The 20,692-nt window shown below is 45.6% G+C and overlaps 1 protein-coding gene across 2 annotated transcripts in view; it reads right to left on the reverse strand.

The window, feature by feature from the left end:
- The window catches only part of SEC14L1 (SEC14 like lipid binding 1), a 510,699-nt gene that overhangs the window by 323,009 nt on the left and 166,998 nt on the right, over positions 1-20,692 (reverse strand). For both annotated transcript variants that reach the window (XM_069654651.1, XM_069654652.1), the window contains exons 3-4: positions 8,162-8,311; positions 7,337-7,468 (exon numbers count right to left, since the gene is read on the reverse strand). In XM_069654651.1, the coding sequence (XP_069510752.1) occupies positions 7,337-7,468; positions 8,162-8,311 (282 nt within the window). The remainder of the gene's footprint in view (positions 1-7,336; positions 7,469-8,161; positions 8,312-20,692) is intronic.

Genomic DNA, 20,692 nt, shown 5'->3' on the forward strand with positions numbered 1-20,692 from the left:
TGATCATTCTCGGGTTCCAAACATTCCACTGTCAGGGCAAACCAATGTTTCTGTAGGGTTTTCTGGCACACCAGTTGTTTGTCCGGTTTCTTCACCGGTACCTATTTCTTTGGGTCCCTTTACGGACCACTGTCCATTTCTCTTGACTTCGAATTGTGGAGAGAATTTGCTGGGGTTGAATCTGTTGAAGGAATTAAATGCGGTAATTCATTGTTCTTCTGATGGAGTGCGTTTGACTATTTCACCACAGCAATGTTCTGTTTCGCAATTCTTGACTAGACTTTGCCGCCAGAATTCAGTAATGTACCAGAGTGTTTGTGGGCAGTTGATGACAATGATGTTGGTGTTTTGCAGATTGAGCCTGTTAAAATAGTTTTGAAACATGGAATTAAGCTGCCCCGTATTCCACAGTATAAGATCTCAGTTGAAGGCGAGCGAGCTTTGAAGAGCATTGTTTCCGATTTTGTGCATCGTGGGGTGATTGAGGAGATTGCAGGAAGTTTGTGCAATAGTCCGATTTTACCCGTGTACAAAAAAGGCGATAATGCAATTCCATTTCGTTTTATAATTGATTTACGTGCCATTAATAAAGTCGTCGCTCCGCAATTTCCAATTGTGCCTGATGTGACGACAATATTAACCATGATTCCAGCTACATCTACTCACTTCAGTGTTGTGGACCTAAAGAATACTTTCTTCAGTATTCCTATACATGAGGATAGTAGATACTTGTTCGCGTTCACCTTAGGGGAACGCTCATTCACATTTACTCGTGCACCTCAAGGTTATACTGAGAGTCCTAGTATTTATAGTAGGGCTTTGAAAGAGCAGCTTGATACCCTTGAATTGCCCCCTACTTGTACGTTGCTTCAATAGGTTGATGATTTGCTTTTAGCCGCTGACTCAGAGCTCTTGTAAAGAGGACACTGTTTTGCTCATCCATCTAGCTAAGCATGGTCACAAAGCTTTTCTTAAAAAGTTTCAATATTGTTGCAAGTAGGTCGCCTATTTAGGCTATCTCCTGTCAAAGGAGGGAAGAAGATTGACACCTGAAAGAATAAAACACATTTCTGGCATGTCTGTCCCAAATACACAAAAGGAAGTTAGAGCCTTGATAGGTATGGCTTCTTACTGTAGGTTATGGATCCCAAACTTCTCACTAGTGATAAAACCGATGTTGGCCTTGACGAAGAAGGGTATTTCTTCACCATTGCCATAGAATACGGAGCATCAACATTCATTCGAGTTGCTCAAGACTGCATTATGTTCGGCGACAGTTTTGGGCACACCGTACTATAAGAAGGCCTTTGTGTCATTTGTGAATGAATGTGATGGATGTGCTTTGGCTGTATTAACGCAGGAACATGGAGGGAAGAATAGGCCATGCGGTTACTACTCTTCCGCCCTTGATCCTGTTGCATGCGCTTTGCCAAGATGTTTGCGTGCTGTCGCTGCTGCTGCTGCGTCTGTAAAACAGAGTGAGGGAATGGTCCTAGGCCATGATTTAACCCTGATGGTGCCTCACTCTGTAGATATTCTATTGAACAAAAGCCAAACGCAACACCTCACTTCCGCACGACTGACAAGATATGAAATAATCTTGTTTGCTCCCCACATTCAAATTAGGAGGTGCTGCATTCTTAATCCGGCTGAACACCTACCTTTCCCGCAAAATACTGTTTGCGGTGACGAAGAGTCACATGACTGCCTGTATACTACTGAACAAGATACAAAAGGCAGTTGATTTGAGGGTTACTCCTTTGGATAACCCACAAGGGGAGCTGTTTTGTGATGGCTCCTGCTTCAAACTACTGGATGGTACATCCACAGCTGCTTATGCAGTCACTACATTGAGTATGGTTGTGGAGACCAAGAGAATTACGCATAACTCTGCGCAGGCTCGAGCTTGTGAGCTTTCCGAAGGGCTAACAGTGAACATATATACTGATAGTCAGTATGCCTTTGGGGTGGCTCACAACTTTGGGAGCCTTTGGTCAGAGAGAGGGTTTTTAACTTCGCATGGCACCAAGATCCAACATGGCTCCCTGATAGTACAATTGCTTTCAGCACTTGCGCTCCCTAGTCAGTTAGCGATCATTAAGTGCGCAGCACATCGCAAGATTATAGATGATGTAGGGAAAGGGAATGCTTTCTCTGATCAAATAGCTAGACAAACTGCCACTGATCTCTTCACGGAGATGTATGTTTCAAGGGAGACTGTAGATGCCTATGCAATGGATGAGGGCGTTGGGTCTGTACGGGATATCCAAGCCGATGCCACATTAGAAGAATCCAAGAGGTAGCTTTGGGCCTCCTTCTGTCCCGTTTGAAGTGATTCACTTTGACTTTATTGAAATGGAGCGATGTAACAATCTAAAATATGTCCTTGTGGTCATTTGCGCCTTTAGTTAGTGGGTCGAGGCTTTCCCTGTTAAAGACGCTACAGCCATGACCACTGCAAAGACCATGTTAAAGGAATTCTTCCCACGGTTCGGTTTGCCGAAAGTTATCTGGTCGGATAATGGTCCACATTTTATCGCTGCTGTAATTCTACAGATGTGTACGGCAATGTAAATTGACAAACGATTCCATTCGGCCAGACATGCTCAGAGCGCCGGATTAGTGGAAAGACACAATGGTATCATAAAAAACAAGCTCGCTAAGACGTGTGCCGGCACCAAACTAAAATGGCCGGACGCCTTACCGATCGTGTTACTAGCCATGCGTACAACCCCTCAAACTAAGACTGGGCTCTCTCCATTTGAGGTGGTAATGGGGAGACCTGCCAATATCTGGGGTCTTCCGAAGCCTAGGGCATTGAGGAATGTAGAAAATGTATTGCTTTCAGACTATTGTAGCCAGTTGACTAAAAACCTGTATTTCATTTATCACCAGGTACGAGACGCTTTACCCGCGCGATACGAGGGCCCAGGCCACAGTATACAACCTGGAAGTTGGGTTTTGGTCAAATCCTTTGACCGATCTTCCTGCCTTGCACCTCGGTGGCGGGGCCCGTTCCAGGTCCTGCTGGTCACCCAAACAGCGATGCGTGTCGCAGGCCGGTAGCATTGGATCCACGCGACGCATGTCAAGAAACTTCCTCACCCAGTGCCACACGTTACAAAAGAAACAGAACCCCTCGCTAACGCTGCAACCAATGATCCCAAAGCAGTGAGTAGCACTGAGAGTGCGTCGGAGAATCTTTCTGAGCCCGTGAGGCTTGGGGAAGCTGCCATTTTGTCTCCGCACACTCCGAAAATTTTGCTCCCGGAAATTGCTGTTCCAACTTCACTTGCCTCCGATACGTTGCTTCCAACGGGAAGTGACGACATCTTGTTCTCGGATCAAACAATACCAGGCACAACAAGATACAACTTCCGGCCACGAAGATAGACATACGGCACGGTTTTGCTGTGCATCTGATAGACCTACGGCACGGTTTGGCTGTGCATTCAAGGAAGGAAAGGATCATCAAGGGCTTGCTTTTGCCCAAAAAGTTGAGGAAGGGGATTCTGTTGGCTAGGGGTTGTGGAAGGACTAAGAAGCCGCGCGACCGTAGTGTCGCCAGCAACGAACATTGGGGTCGTCAATTGAAAATCTACAATGCCTGCTACTGCCACCGCTGCTGCTCATATTGGACTTATAAATAAGGGGGTGACCAACTCGGACAATTAACAATGTGCCTGAGCCCTGAAAACGTATTGCTGTGTTTTTATGATAATATTTGGTTTTATAATAGTCACTGTCTTAGGCCTTTGGTATTTCGAAGAAACTCATCCTTTAGAGTCTTTGCTGTCAACTGAAATTGTACCCACTGTTCCTACAGCTTTTGTACATTTGCATACTCAGTCACCTAGGGACTCACAGCATAGACAGAAGTACCACAATAATACCTTGTTGCTTATAATGAATGCAATACATGCCATTTTTAATAAGACTAATTGTTGGGTCTGCTCACATTTACCGCAACATGGGGATAAGGGGCTAGGTTGGTATATTCACCCTTTACCTTTCACAACTGCTTGTTATGCTTCACTGTTCTTTGGCCGATGGAACGATAGCATCTCGGGGAACTTTGATGGAACTAATTTGAATAGTTTCGAGAAACGTGTTCTGACTCCCCTGGGATGCTCGCTTTTCGCAAATAGGAGTAAGCTCAATATTGCTTCTATTAGGCCTTCTGATAGATTGTCTCATCCTTTCCAATCTTTGATTTCCTTTAAGATGGCTCCGATAGGCAATAAGGATGCCGTGCCTCCTTCTTACACTGTTAACCATAGCCCCGATTCAGTTTCTTTCTGCATACAGAGGAATGGCACTCGGTCAATGGGAGATTTTAAAGGTTGTGCCAACTTTGCAAATTTGACTGGGGAAAACAGACCTTTGTATGTAGGCGAACCTGTCTATTTTGTTTGCGGTAATGTAGCATTTCCATGGTTGCCCAGGGATTGGCAGGGAACTTGTTATCTAGGAATCCTGTTACCTGGGGTGTTTATAGCAAGTACTGTAGAGGTTTCGAAGGCTCGTCCATGGCGGGACGAGAATGGCGACACTCCAGCACAGGTTTTAGGAGATGTAGCGAAATCATTCCTTCTATTCTTTGGGCAGATAGCGAATTCCGAGGAGATCAGGAAACTAGCGAGAGTACTGGAGAGAACCATCAACCGGACCACAGATATACTCTATAATATGACTTTAGAGCAGAAAGCGATCAGATTGGTAGCGCTTCAGAACCGGATGGCATTAGATGTCATTCTGGCTGAACGTGGTGAAGTATGTAAACTAGTGGGGTCCGCTTGCTGTGTTTTTGTACCGGATTCCTCCCCAACTATTTTTAAGGCAATACAGAATCTGCACATTCTTAGTTCAGAAGTGCATGTTCCCGAGGGAAATTGGGATCTTAGCGCTTGGTTCTGGGACTTCTCGCGGTCTTGGGGTTGGAAAGTGCTTTCAGTCTTGCTGATTATTTTGGGAATTCTGCTATTTCTTTGTTGTTGTATCCAATGTCTACCAAGTGTATGTTCAATGCTAGGGGGATGTTGAGCTCAGGCGATAGGTACAATAGGACAAAGTGTATGCCCCGGATAAAACCTCTAAGGAGTATGGGCCTCATTACACGGACGGCGGTAAGGGTTATCGGTCACCGTTAATGGCAACGGTGACCGTTAACCCTTACCGCCGTACTACGAGGTCCCTTTGCGGGTTGGAGGAATTAACGCCTGCTTCTTGCAGGCGTTAAGTACCAACCCGCTAAGGGACCTCGGAGCTAATTACGGCACCGCAAAATTGCGGTGCCGTAATTAGCGCCTTCCCCATTCCCATAGAGCCCTATGGGGCAGAAATGGGAATGGGGAAGGGCAATGGCGGAAAGGGGATTTACCGCCCCTCCAACCTTGGAATGGGGCGGTAAATCCCCTTTCCGCCAAGGCGGTGCCGGTAATTTACCGGCATGGTCCAGGGTGCTAATAGCACCCTGGATTACCGCCTTCCGTGTAATGAGGCCCTATGTACTGAAAGAGATCTTAGTAAAAGATCTAATGGCGATAGATATTTCTGACAGCTATTCAGGGTGTATGGACGATGACACATGGAGTTATTTGCAGGGAGATCAGAAGTAGTTTAGCACTTGGCATAGGCCAAAAGGAGGTTTTGTCAAACTAGAAATTATATCGTGCCTCCTATTGCTATGAATATATGTATATTGGCCTACGCCAAGCTGCTAACAAGCTGCTTATAAACTACATGCGAATAAACTCGCATTGCAAGGTCCTGACCTTAGAATCTATGTAAACGGCCATTTTGGGTCAAGCTGCCATTTTAGGTTTTCTTGCTCTATAAAGTCACCATGTGAGCTAAAATGGTGGCCTATGTTATTCAGAACAGAACTCGATTGTCATGACCTCTGTACCGCTAATGTATAACTTGCCTGCCGGCCACTTTTTAGGGTCATGAGCTGAGACCTTGTCCTTCTGCTGACCTGTGTGTAATGGATTACCTGTATCACCGAAACTGATCTATAATTGAATGAGAACACCTGCTTAACTATATTCTATAAATTAAGTCCTGCATTGTAATGTTAGGCCTAGAGCATACATTATTACCATTTCTTCTGGTTAATGTATAAACCTAAGATGAACTAGATTTGGCCTGGCAAGGGACCCTAGAGCAGTAACTTATTTATGGAATGGTTAACCTGAAGAAAGGCTGGACAACAGGCTGGAGAAATGTATGAAAGCCTGACTGTTTCAATGAATATTTGCACTGACTGAGCACACCGAACCACGCCGGAGTTCGCTGTGTTGTACTGAGGGTCGATAGCTATCTGAATTTTGTTCTGTTCTTTTGTCACTGGATTCAGTATAAAATAATGTACTTTGTATGTTCCTTTGTAACCTGTGTTTGGTGTGTTTCCTTTTTGGTTACCCTGCCTCATATTATTTCCTTGTTTTCACAACCCTCCATACGCACCCTGTGGCAGCGGGCTAGTGTGTGTAGGAAAATATATATACGAGTGTAGAGTATGTTACCACCCCCCACTTGTAGGGCCGAGGCCAGAGGCCTTCCAAGGCCCGCGCCGAGACCACCGACCTTCCGATGCCCAAAGTCCGATGTGCAGCTCTCGACAGTAGTTTCTTCTCTGGGCCGGCGTCGAACTTCGAATCTCGAAGATTCGACGTGAGAGTGGAAGAACGGGGAATAATTGTTTTTAGCAAAATATGGCTGAAAGCCAGGGAACTCCGCGGAATGCTTCCGTCAAGTATAGCGGAAAAAAACAATCTGAGGGTCCTACACGCATGAGGGATCATGGGTACAGTGGACGTCACACTAGGGATAGTATTACTGGCACGCCCTGTGTCGACGCCCAATTTTGAGTTTCAAAAAACAAACTGTAATACTCCGCAGATGTCGGCCTATGCACAGCATGTGATCTAAGCAGATTCCACAAGCCTCAGAAATATATACATCTCAAGATCTTCCCTTCCAACTACCATTTGTATGTGCAGTCTTATTAGGAGGTATTTATATCTGTCACTTGCTCATTATCAAGAAATTCAAAACTAAACTATATGTGCAGGCTGAAGCAATCTGTTTTAAATGTCCACTCACATTAAAGGAACAAAACTAAGTAAACGGATACAGTGCGTAAACATGAAACATCGACATGGGGAGCACAGGGCGCGCCATGCACCCCTTAAAGATCATTTGGGAGAGCATGTTCTAAAAAGGTTGCAACGCTTGTTTTCTATGGGCCAAACATGCCACTGAGCATGGTCACAGTAAGACGACTCGAATATCTTTGGCATGGAATAACGGCAACACAGAACTCCCAACTCACAGTGTAGCAGCAGTGTTCATTGATCACAACCCTGCTAGAGAATGTCTCATTGCGAGCCTCTATGTGCAAAGTCCGTTCTCTTCTATTGAGAGAATTCTTCTGGATGAAGTAAACAAAATCTACCCCGGCAATCTGAAATAGATAAAAAAAAAAAACACGAATTATTGTCCAAGAACAGCATTCCTTTTTGAAACTCGTCCAATCGTTTTCTACTCAAATTTTAGTCATTCTGTTTAGTTTCACTTTCCAATCACCTTCTCCCCAAACCTCCCCTTCCTTTCCAGAGTAAGGTCAGATGACACGCTTGCATGCCATGGTCACAATATGCTACCTTTCGGATAAGGTCAGGAGCCACAAGGCCACTACAGTGGTGATGAGCTCCATATAAATATTGGCTAACATAACATATAAGCTCAACAGGGTGAGTAAATTCCAGACATACACCCTCGAGGGACAAACCCCTCTCTCCATTCGGTGCTGCAACCCATTGAATTCAGTCCCATGATACATTTGGTCCAATTATACACAAACTTTCTCCACCTTTTCTTCCCGAGCATCTTATCTATCCTCCGCCCTCTTTGATTCTCCCCAAACTACTGCATGTTCAATCAAGTTTTATCATATTCTTCCTTTTCCACTGACAGGCAAAGCGCTTCGAGGCCATAACCTTGTAGCAGGAGGGGCTATGCAAATGTAAGATACCATAACCTAAATGTAAGAACTTCAGCAAGCACATACAAGGCACACAAAATACGTTACTTATCCAACGTGTTGCTTCCTTTTGTTTTGATACAGGACACAAGAAATTAAGAAAGACTGCATTACCTTCTTCAAAAGTCTTGGAGCGTCCACATCAAGTTTGCATCGCCGTTCTACGACATGCACAGCACCGTCTTCACTCTTGAACTCACTGGAAACGTCACTAGCCACAAACATGGGAATAAGGGGGCAGGTGGGGAAGCGTCTTTCATAGGCCTGTTAAAAGAAAAGGACTTTTGTTAACATTCCGGCACAGATTATCGTTACTAAATAGCTGCAGCACGTTGTACAAAGAACCACTAATACATGTCAAACAGAGCTACAGTACCAGGCCAGCTTAGACTATTCACTTGGCATTGTATAATGCAGCACATGCATACAAGACATTTCATATCAGAAAACAATATTGATGGAGGAGAGGAGGTTAGGGAGGCGCCAACAGTATGCAGTTTTAAATGCAGTAGCTATGTGCACAAACGCCGTTCTTAAGCAGCACGCAAAGCTTGCTAATTAATACACGTTAATTGAACATCATTTTCAGTCTTATCAAAAGACAGAAGCTAGAAGAAATGACAACAAAGATGCGATCAAGAGATTGACAAAATGGTAAATGTCCGGTTCTCTGCCTTAGGCAAATAGGTTCACTCTTACTTCAAACTATTCTATCCAGATAACGCTGTGTTGACATGCAGGATTCTAATTTTATATGCGTTGTCCACAGCAACCATTTATAAAAACGCATGGTGTAATATGAAAGCGCAATTCAAAAAATACTTTGAGAGTACTGGTTCATAATCAATTGCATAATAGAAAAGACGTGCTTTTAAAGAATGTTAATGTGATTGCGGGCATAGAATATATGTTGACTTCGGGGGGTGGCGGACATTTGAGAGGCAGCCAGCCTTGTTTGAAGACCATGGAAACGACCGTGCTAGGCAAAGGCACACATGGAGCCAACCTGCCCAGTGCCCAGAAGGAGTACAATGGCAATGCTCGGCAAACTGACGCCATCTCCATCTGCCACAGACGTAGCAACTCCACTGTGTGGGGCTACACAGATTACCAGCTTGATGCTGTGTGTAGTGCCCCGCGGAGCGATTCCAGAAGCCAGCTCCCCCTCTGCCCTGATAGTGCACAGAGTGGCAAAATGACGGCAATAGGAAAACACAATAAACGCCTTCCTATTCTGCAGGGGGCTTTCTTTGGGACTGGCTATTTGAATGCTTAGACAAATTATCTACCCAAATTGGCCATTTTACAGAATATGATACGAATGTAGTAGTTTACTTTGAGATATATAATAGAGCTGTGACTCTAAAAGTGGACTTAACACTTTAGAAGAACATGAAAGGGGCGGGGAGGGGAACGTTTTCCTCTGTAACCTTTGACCTTGTCCATCAAAGTTCACCAAATATGGCAGCATCGATCTAGCCTCATCTGAACGCTCATGACAAATCTGCCAAGTTTCAACTTAAAAAAATAAAAAAAAGTGTAAACATTATACCTCACATCCTTTGCTAATTTAAATGGAGTATTGCAAGTGATGGGGTTGCACGAGTTAACGTTTCATTTGTGGTGTTAGTGAAATACCATTAAAAAGGTATTTTTCATATAGATTTGTTTAAACCCACCGTAACATTGATTGTGTTAGCTAAACATACCCCAAAGCACCGATCACAAGGCTGTTCAAAACTTATGATCCCTAATGCGGGTGAACTCCTTGTCTGCATCCTTGGGTTGATAAGGATATGTACAAAAGGACGCTATCCTATAAGACAAAGCCGATTTTCAGGCGCAAAAATCTATTATTTTTAGTTAACTTGCATTGCGACAATGCATTGCAGAGTACCTGGGATTTTAAGTAGGAAATGGGCAAGTTCTATTGCAGAAAGTCAGTTGAAGCAGTGTACAAAGCACCTAAGGCTGTTACAAAAGGAATGTACAGACTTTACTCAACCTCGTAGGCTACTATCAGAGGTTCATACCGCATTTCTCTGAAAAAGCCTAACCCAAGACCAACAAACGGACAAAAAGCCATCCTAATATCAAATGGGATACATGCGCCCAAATGGCCTTTGACCAACTGAGAGGCTCTCTGCAGAAGCCCAGTATTGATCATGCCAAAGTTTCCAAGGAGTTTATCCTTCCAACAGATGTTTCCTCTATCGGTCTTGGGGTGGTACGGTTGCAAGCACAGGTGGGGTGGTGCCGTCACAAGTACAGGGAGGAGAAGAGAAGCCTATAATGTTCAACAGCCAGAAACTATTTTACAGAGAGATTAACTATCCAGTGATCGATTCAGAATGTTTAGCCATCAAATGAGCCATATTCAGTCTTTGAAATTGTCTAACTGGCGGACTGTTTAAGCTCGCCACAGACCACGACACAGTTTGGATGGCGATACTAACCCCTGAATATTGAGGTGGTTCATGGCCCTACAACTATATTCTTTTAAAGTTGAACACAGCGCTGGGGCTAAGCAGGTAATTGTAGATTTCCTATACCACTATCCTCAGTCAGCTAGTGGCCAGGTCGAAAGGTCGAAGAGAAAGACTTGGGAGAGAGGGTGTAGGTGTGTGACAAGGTAAGACATATGACCTTGTCTCGAGAGGATAGGAAACCCCCTCGGCCTGGGTTGGTAGGCATACCAGGGTGAAAGACTGAGCCAGTCCTCCACAGGCAGTATGGCGGGGAATGGGGTTGTCGGTTTTGCACTTCAGAGGGGCCTCTATTCCCATCCCCTACCCAATTGACTAAACTGTGCAGTTCTAACTTCCATTACCCCCAGAAGTCGAAAAAAGTACTAGCCAAGTGTTCTCTTTCTTGTCTAGAGCCACAGGGGATGCAGCAGCAATACGGAGAGACCACTTGCAGGAATGCAACCACTTAGCCCCCTGCCCCCCATGCGCCCTGCCTACAGCTATCTGAGCTTCAACGAGAGAACGCCATGGAAATAAGAATACATCGTATGCAGCTTTACCAGGCACTGTGCACCACTCCTCAGCACCAGTGCATGCAGCATCAGAACCTTGAAGCTGGCCTACATCACCAAGAACTTAAAATAGAGCTGCAATCACCCAACAGGGGTCCACTTAATTTGGGGCTGTATGATGTTTTAACCGGCCAATACATAATTTAGGGGAATTTTCCACCCACCCCAAACACAATTTTCCTTTAATCAAGTTAATTTTAGGAAACTTGGATCCTCAATGTAATCAAATTGATTTCACATAGCTTCCCTCCCCTTTTGGGATAACTTGCACAGAAGGTGTATTTATTACCCAAATAGAAATAATCAAATCAAATTACAGATCAAAAATGTTTTCTTCACAACCGGTCAATGATAAGAATTCCAGCTGTGGAAACACAGACTTTAGCAAAGCACACTTCACCATAAGTATCTATGCATGTAATTCACTGTGAGCACTGGGGCACCTTGGATTGGATGCGAGTGTCCCGGAGGAATCTTTCATTTGTGCAACAACAAATTAGTTAAAATATCCCTGCCTACCCACTTCTCACTACTTCCCCTTGATTTAAAATACCACTCCCCTTAATAGACAGACAGGTCAGAGTTTCAATTCAACTGTAATAAACTACTGGACCATCGGAATGTGACTGAAATAGTCTGCTTGATGGCGGTTATATAATGCTAGGGATGAATGCAGAAGCTGGTGGTACAAGGGAGAATGTTGTTTGTATATGAGAGCATGTTTATGCGCGAGTAAGAGAATGTGTGGTGAAAAGGTTCCAGAGGCAGGCAGTTTCCTGCCTGGGTGATGGGAGCCAGTGGTTGTCTCCGTTATCTCTGTAAGATCTTGATGTAACTTACAGAAGCTGTAATAAAGGAATTATACTGGAACCTATCTGTGAGCCTGAGGATCCTACTTCATTTCACTGGCAACAAGTTGGTCTTCATGAAGACAAGAAACTGACCCACGTGGCGATGTTTAAGGCGACCAGTCTGCTGTGGACGGTGCAGTAAAGAGGACAGAGAAACCACTGCCTCCACAAGTAAGTCTGATCACCCAGGGCAAAGAAAGAGGAGGGGGCTGGAGGAGGTGCCAAGGGGAATGCAGAATACCTAGGGCGAAGGAGGTGCAGTGCCCAGGAGAGACCCAGGGTGAAAGATAAGAAAGCGGAGCCCCGGATAACCCTGTGAGTTGTGCACCAGTAGATGATCCAGGGTAAAGTATAGGGGCGCAGTACCCAGAAGGAAATGTATGCTTTCTGACAAAAGTGCGTGGTCCCGCACTGTTTTGCTAGCCAGAGTAGATAAGGGGTTTGACCTCTGCCCCGTGAGAGTGGTTGATCTTTTTAGATTCAACCAGAGTAGATACAGTGTTCAACCTCAGTGATTTGGGGGTGGCTTTATGTGTCAGCATGGTCGATCTTTAGTAAGATCTGACCAGAGTAGAAAGGGGGTTGTACCTCCATCATTTAGAGAGGTTTGATCATATGTTAACCCAGAAGATATAGGGGGTACGCCCTGCGCATTGATATGAGCGTCACCGCTCACTAAAAAGGTGTGTGCATGCTGGGACTATTTTCAGCAGTATCCTTGAGAAAGTCATAGGAATGGGATTGATCATGGACTATATATGTTTTAACCCAGAAGAGATAGGGGGTGTGTCCTCCACAATGTTCAGAGATTTGCACCTCTCGTAAGAAAGGAGAGACACAGAGAGACACACAGAGAGACACACAGAGAGACACACACAGAGACACACACAGAGACACACACAGAGACACACACAGAGACACACACAGAGACACACACAGAGACACACACAGAGACACACACAGAGAGAGAGAAAGAGAGAGAAAGAGAGAGAAAGAGAGAAAGAGAAAGAGAGAGAAAGAGAGAGAAAGAGAAAGAGAGCGAAAGAGAGCGGAAGAGAGAAGGTTTTATCTGTGGTTATGCATGCTGTAGTGTTCCGGGGGGCTGGGGGGGTATTTGGTGAAAGATGCTTACATGCTTTGTAGTAAGGTAAAGACATATGGCTTCCACTGGCCTTTGTGTTCTTGCATTCTAGTTGGTGCAGCCCCATCTCATTTTACAAATTCCTTGTGCACCCAGCGTGTGGCTGATATTGACAGTGGTGAATGTCGGTACTGGTGAATGTGTGAACAGTGATAATGTGATGTGTATGTGGTACGGATGTTAGCTTTATGTGAAGGAGGGAGATGTGCTCCGGTGTGTTGTGGTTACATGTGAAAGCAAGGGAGGTTAGTTATATAGAGATTGGGATCAATGCAGAAGATGATGATGCAAGATAGAATGTTGGGTGTGACTGAGAGAATGTTAGTAAACTAATGTGTGGTGAGAAGGTTCTAGAGGCAGGCAGTTGGGGAGCACCTGCCTGGGTGATGGGAGCCAGTGGTTGTCTCTAAGATCTTGATGTAACTTACTGAAGCAGTGATAAAGGAATTACACTGGAACCTACCTGTGAGTCTGAGGATCCTGCCTTATTTCATTGGCATACCCAGCAATTACTTCAATTATCTCCAGAAGGAGGTGGCAGACCAAGAGACCAGCAGGAGGAAGGTCAATTGATTGGAGTGTGGATGAGATGTGTAGAAAAGGTGAGGTATTGGTTGGTGAGAGCAAGTGGTGCAGAGTGGTTAGTGTTTGAGGGAGTGAGTGGAAAATGGTGGGGAGAGTGAAATGAGAGCGTTTGGGGAGAAGTGGGCAGGAGGGGTATTAGCAGTGTGTAGCAGTGATTAATATAAAAAGGGTAGAGGCAGGGGAGAGAGACAGAGGACGAGGATGTAGGGAGCATACAGAGACATGGTGGGTGGAGTTGGACAGCTGAGAGTAGTGAATGGAGTAACGTGTAAGCATGGCAGAAAGGATGTTGAGTCAGGCAGCGTGTCTGAAGGCATATCCTATAGCCTTTTAGTCACTAGCAATATCGATAGTGTAGGGACAGTTTAGAAAGACCTGGGGGAGAGAGAGAAGGCATTTTGACTTTAGGTCCTCATCAAACGATATATAGAGATTAGACCGCAAGGAACAACAATTTGGGGCCAAGGATGCCTAGGCTAGTGGAACTCCTACATCTAGTCAAGAGAGTGATGACTGGCCCTCATACACTGCTGGATAAAAAAAAATGATCAAAGCACCTGAATCAACTGCTCTGGTTGTATGGCTGTTTCTAGAGCCATCTGTAACATACACAGATGGATTTCAGATTTGCTTACTTTCCATTCATGATCGGGGCAGCTGGTACCTCTTTGCACACTCCAGGTCAAATCAAGTGTTTGATTATCCACATTTTTAACCTAAACTATTCTTCCCATATGGTGCAAATACAAGTTTCTCTGCACTCCTGATAAGGGGCTGCTAGAACACTTAAATATATTTAAAAGGGCTGGTTACAGTCCCAGTTCTTCAGACATGTGTTTATCTATTGCACTACATAGTATTCTATATGGAATAAGTATAAGTCTCTAGGAGTTTTGTTTCCTGCTGGTAGTGCTCTAAAATGTTTGGAGACGTAGCAATCAACTGTTTTAGATCTGCCAGTGCACTTCAAATATGAACACCACCACTGCATGGACTAGGTACAGTTTTAACAATCCACTATAATCCTATTTGGAACATAAGTCTTTATTATGTGTTGCTTGGCAACACGTTGCCAGTAAATATGATGTGGGTTGACAATGGCGCAGCTTTCGCTGTAAGTTTCCAACAGTTGTCTACGTACAATTCCAGGGAAAATGGCCAACAAGTGGTAACAGGACTGCATAGCGAGACGTCAGTCCATTTATAATCCTGGAGCTGTGCCCTAACCTGCAAAGCCGTCTTGCTCAAGGTTAAATCTATGCCGTGGGTGCGAGTTGTACAGCGAATACCGATTGGATGGAACAGGTTTTCATTTACAACACCCATGGCCACGTGCAGTCTAAATGACGTCTTGATTGGACTGCCCTAGGGTTGATTGAAACAGTACAAGTAAGATATTTTATCACATTGTAAACTATTAATCAGGTCATTTGAACACACACAAAAAAAAAAAAAAATCTAATTGCAAGTCCATTACAGATGCAGGAAACTCAAGCAAAATACATGCAAAGCTCCAAATTTGCATATGGATTGCACCAACAGAAGTGACCTGACAGAAAAAGGAGCATCATCAGTCTTCGATACGTGTCGTCCCTGAAGCCCCTGCGGATCCATACACTATCCTCGACAAAGACACGTGGAAACTACAGCAATCGCTCGAAAATTAAAGGACCAAGTGCATGAAACCTTAAGGCATGCCAAGGTGAAAGGTGGTGCTGATGTAAAGAGCGGCTTCATTGTGGGCAGCTGGAGGAGATTCCAGAGCTCCTGTTGTGCTGAAAAAATGGCCGCCGCCTGGCTGACAAAGGGTTAATTGCGGGCGAGCTCAGTGCCCTGTCGTGGAGCTCCCTGTAACGGGCGAGCGGGGGGACCCTGGATGGGGCACGGCTTCGGCCGCGTGTGCTGGGAGCGCAGTACTGATGCTAGTGCCCAGGGCAGAGCATGAGGAAGGAACGACCCGTTAGGAACGAACTGCCTAGGAGCCGGAGAGACAGCCTTAACAGTTGAGGACGTGGACCGAAGCGGAGACACAGCGGGCGTGATGCGGATACAGCACCAGTATAACGACACATTGTTGCCTCAGGAACCGAAGCGAGCAAACGGATTATGGAAAGCTCTGCTCTGCAACGAACGCGGACACAATAACCAGATACATTGTATTTCATGGTGATTACTCAGAACGGAGCGGCCACACTGAAGGGACGTTGAAGCACAGAGGGAAATACTGGCACATGCACCATAGTAACTTCAAGGGCAGATGCAGTGAACAACCCACCTGGTGCATGTATGCTGAGTGCCCATAGCAGGATTGAAAATGCTTGGAGCAGGGTGCACGAGATGGGCTGGTGTGCCAGCTGCAAAAGGAGCCACTGCCCGGTGAGGAAGCACCCTGTTGGACACCCACACCAAACGAGGAAACAGGGGGGCCCTGACCTGTAGGGGTCACAGAGAGGGGCCCACAAGGTCTGGATTGGAATGGGCCAAGGAGACCAAGAAGAACACCGATATGGACAGGGCTCTGAGGGAAGGGTTTGGAACTAAACGGGAGCCAGCACAGCCTGGACTCTCAAAGGGACACTGCGCAGCAACCGAATAAATGCAGTGCAAGGGCTGGAATGGAACAGTGGTACGCACATCATAAGTGAAGCAGTGGATAAGCCTGGGAAACACCGGAGAGTACACCCCAAGGGCCCTACAGAACAGAGGGGGCCGAGGTCAGGGCATTGCCCTGTTGGTAGCCTGCTCACAAAGGGAAATGGGGTCCCACCATCGAGGAATACGCTAAACCACTGCAGACCACGGAAGGGGCCAGTGGGAAAGAACAAAGCTCTAAAGACCACAACAAGATTGCGCTCAACAACCAACGGATTTTTGACACTATAGCGGAACTGAAGGTATCGATGGGTAGCAGGATGGACACAGCCATCTCGGACCTACGGACGGCTCTGGAATCCAAAATTGACGCTGTGAGCATCAATGTGAATTTACTGCAGCAAGAGGTGCGCGCACTGGCCGAGCACACAGGGACCCTGGAAAAGGAAGTGAAAAACAATGCAAGCTCATGCAAGACCAACACAATGGATGTCCACGTGCTGCAACAACAAGTGCGGAACCTCGAAAATAGAGCTTAAGAAGCTGAAGGTCGGGCTTGCAGAAACAATGTGCGTATCGTGGGGCTTCCGAAAGGGGAAGAGGGATCGGACCAGACGAACTACATCGAAAATATGTTGCTGCAGGAAATAACGAGCAGAGCACTAAGCCAAGGGTTCGCAGTAGGAAGAGTGCACAGGGCCCTGATAAGAAAACCACCACCTGGAGCCCCACCGCGGATTATTGCAAAGATCCTGAACTACAAAGACAGAGAGAAGGTCCTGGAACACTTCCGTAAGGAAGTAACAATAAGCAGAGCATCGGAAACTGTCACAGCGTACCCGGACTACACACTCATGGTACAGAGGCAACGCTTGAACTATGTGGTGGTGAAGAGGATGCGCAAGGCAGTATATAGATACATGCTGCTGTACCCGTCAAAGATGAAGGTGCTCTTAAAGAACAAAGCTCTATTCTTTGATTCACCGGAGGAGGTGAGGACATGGCTAGACTCAAGGAATTGCCCGACGGGAGCGGCAGACCAGAAGGGGAGTGAGACAGATGTAAGCCGGTGACCTTGTGGACAAAGCACAGACACATTAGATGCCTATACAAAGTGATGACTACGTCAGACATGCTGACATTGGGACTAGATTATAGCGGATTGCACATGGGCTGGTAGGTTAATAATATGGAGCTTATACTATGACGTGCTGTCAGCGCAATGTAGGAAGTAATATGAGGAGACACACTACCAATCCCCCTAGAGGTAGTTTAGTTGGGATACTTTTAAGGAAGTATCCCCCTGCTGAGTGCCGAGCATCGGTTATACTGAGAGACGGGCTAGATGCGGGCTAGCCAGAGATCCAGGGTTGGAGCTGAGAAAACAGTTTGGGGAAGCAGGAAGGGGGTGGGGGGCAGCAGTTGGGGTTTGAGAGGGTGGGTTGGGGGAGTTTGTTGGGGGGAGAGGGAAGTTGGGAGGGAACGAGCTTGCACCCACGAGCCACTGCGCATGAGGCAGAAGACAAGGGAGGACAGAGTCGGGGCTGGATATGGATGAGTGATGGGAGCCCTTAAGATTGTAACCAGGAACGTCTGGGGGCTCAATAGTTACTTGAAGAGGAGCAAGATTATGATGTACCCAAGGAGACAGAAGATAGATATTGCCCTACTACAAGAAACGCACCTCACAAAAGAAAAACAGGATGTGATAAAGAAGAAATGGAAGGGGACTACCATAGGGGCAACATACTCTGCATACACCCGAGAGGGTGATTACTTGGATCGCACTGCACGTCCCTTTCAGTTATCACAGTCCACTGTGGAATTAGATGAGAGGATGGTGGCGATACGGGGTTTGATAGAAAAGAGAGCTGTGTTTCATCAACACATACGCCACGAACCAAGATATTGTGGCCTATTTCAAGACCCTATATAGTAAAGTCAGCCCCTACCTGGGGGGAGCAGCGTTATGGGGGGGGGGGGACTTTAATTGTACGCTGGACCCCAGAGTGGACATATCAGACAAGGAATTAGATAAACCTACCACTGCAGCCAAAACCTTGAGGACCCTGTTGGGAGACTTCCATATGGAGGACATGTGGAGGCTACACCACCCACTTAAGAGACATTCTCATTACTCGGCCCCACAAAACCTGTACACACTGCTAGATTACATGTTTGCTACTCCGGAGTTGACGGGAGAGCTGGTGCGGTCGGAATACAAAGCGAGGGTACTCAGACCACTCGCCATTGATCTTAACATGGCAATACTCACGCCCTAGAGCTAGGATCCCAACATGGCAGCTTAGAGCCGAAGCATTGAAAGACAGTGTTTAGGGAGGACCTGAGAGAGGAATTTCTAGAATACTTTGAAAATAACACAGGGAGCGTAGAAGCGGCGGGCACAGTATGGGAGGTATTTAAGGTGGTGGCAGCCCTGCAGATAACCTGCGTAACTAGCCTTTTTACGCATGAAATTATGGAAAATACACATGATTTAATGTTTTACTGCATACTGTGTACGCTTTGATTTATTCACTAAAACATCCACTACTAGATGGCACTGTAGCGTTTCTTTTGTCAGCAGCATAGCCTTTCTTACACATGATGGTGAATTTCCAACTGAAAGACCAAATCTGTGACAGCTAAGCGAGCAACACAATAAAGCAAGCACCCATTTAAAATGTGTTCATACCCATAACATTTAATAGCTTGATATGCTAAAAAAAGTAAAGTTTGCTTTGATGTCCTAAGTTGAATATTCTTTAATAACCATAAATTTTAAAGCGCTGAAAATGAAGTGGGTAAGTCCAGGATGTTTTGCCTTTTGCATCTTCTAGTTTTCCATGCTGGATGTGGAAAATAAGCTACAGTGATATTATTTTGGCACAAAATGCTGCTATTAGGATTTACATGTTATGATGCTTCACTATGCAAGTAAACTCTATAGGACATTATTATTGTAGGTCTTGACACCCAAAACTAAAAGTCTTGTGCCAAGTAAAGCACGGAAGAAGGTGGCCATGCCAAATTGAAAGAGCAGGTTAAAATCCCAGCTTCGCTGTTTAGCGTAAGTGTGTGATGCTGAGCAAATAATGTAATCTTATTCTGACTTCAATTGCAAAAATTGGAGTGCTTATAAGTTTACACTATTACAAAAGGACAGTTTTAATAAGTGCAGGGACACATTTGTGTATACTGTTGCTCCTCTGCTAGTCGCTCCAATGCTGCTGCATAGAATGGCATTATTGCTGCACTGGCCCTCCCCCATTCTTGTAACACTGGATTTGACAGGCAGACATAGTGTCACCAGCCAGTCAGTGCACCAGAGATTCTAGTATAGCGGACTGTGGTAGAACCAACATTACATTTTCTGCCCTGTTGCTCCCAGCCACTGAAGTTGCTTGGGCCGTCCATAGTACTGCCCCACACTCTGCATTGCCCTGTTATGCTATGATATTGAGTCTTTCATTGCACACCATCTGCCATTTTCACACTTTCTAGGACCTTCAGGTTCTGCAAGAAGTGGGTGTTTCAAACTCAAAGGAGAGAGCAGTTAACTGATTGTAACATTGAAGCTGCACTAGAATATTCTTATTACAATGAGTAATGAAGTTAGATGCCCCTACACAAGTAAGTTTGCCATTCCTCCACAGTCTCTGAAGTTAGTGCCTCTCCCAACATTTGAAGGGTTAGCCCCAGCCTACATTTTAGCCTAGGTGCACCCCTGGATGTGCGCATTGCATTTTGATCGGCAGGGATGTGAGGGAAGTCTTTCCCCCAAACTGGCGGTGTTAATGTTTTACTGTGTGTGCTCAGAAAAATGTACTTGAACAAACGCAGTAAAACTTTAAAGCTGTTACTTTCAAGAAAGTCTTCTATCACCTCTCTGCATATTGCGCTTTAAAATATGCTATTCAATAGTTGTTCCCCACACCAGACCATGGGAGGCGTTGGGTAGAACAGTGGGGGCAGAGCCTCCAAGTTTGCCCTGCCTATTTTCTGAAGTGGCCCCTCCCATCATGACTTAATTCCCCCCTCCTGCACCCCACAATGTTGGTTTTGTTGTGCCCCTGCATGGGAGAGAGGTCAGGTAGGTCGGCTTACTCTCACAAGCCACCAGCCACCCCCACCTCTCCCCTCAAAGTGCTGAAATAAAGGGGCGGGAGCCAACAAATCTGCAATTATTCCTTTACTTGCTGCCTGTTGCAAACCTGCTCTGTAATGTATAATTTATAAGGTTATGCTGGCTGTAGTAAGACGTGCGCTTGCTGTTGGGCTATACCACGAGGAATAGGCCTTTACCCCATGCAGGGATGAACGGTTCCATTAGCCTGAACTGAATATGTTTGCCAATAGCACATGCAGGGAAGCCATGTGCCACTGGCACATGAAGAAAAGAGATGCTCAGTTAGCATGTGCAGAGAGGAGATGTG

Source organism: Ambystoma mexicanum, chromosome 3q (assembly GCF_040938575.1).
Source record: "Ambystoma mexicanum isolate Mex_15411 chromosome 3q, UKY_AmexF1_1, whole genome shotgun sequence".
NCBI classification, from domain to species: Eukaryota; Metazoa; Chordata; class Amphibia; order Caudata; family Ambystomatidae; genus Ambystoma; species Ambystoma mexicanum.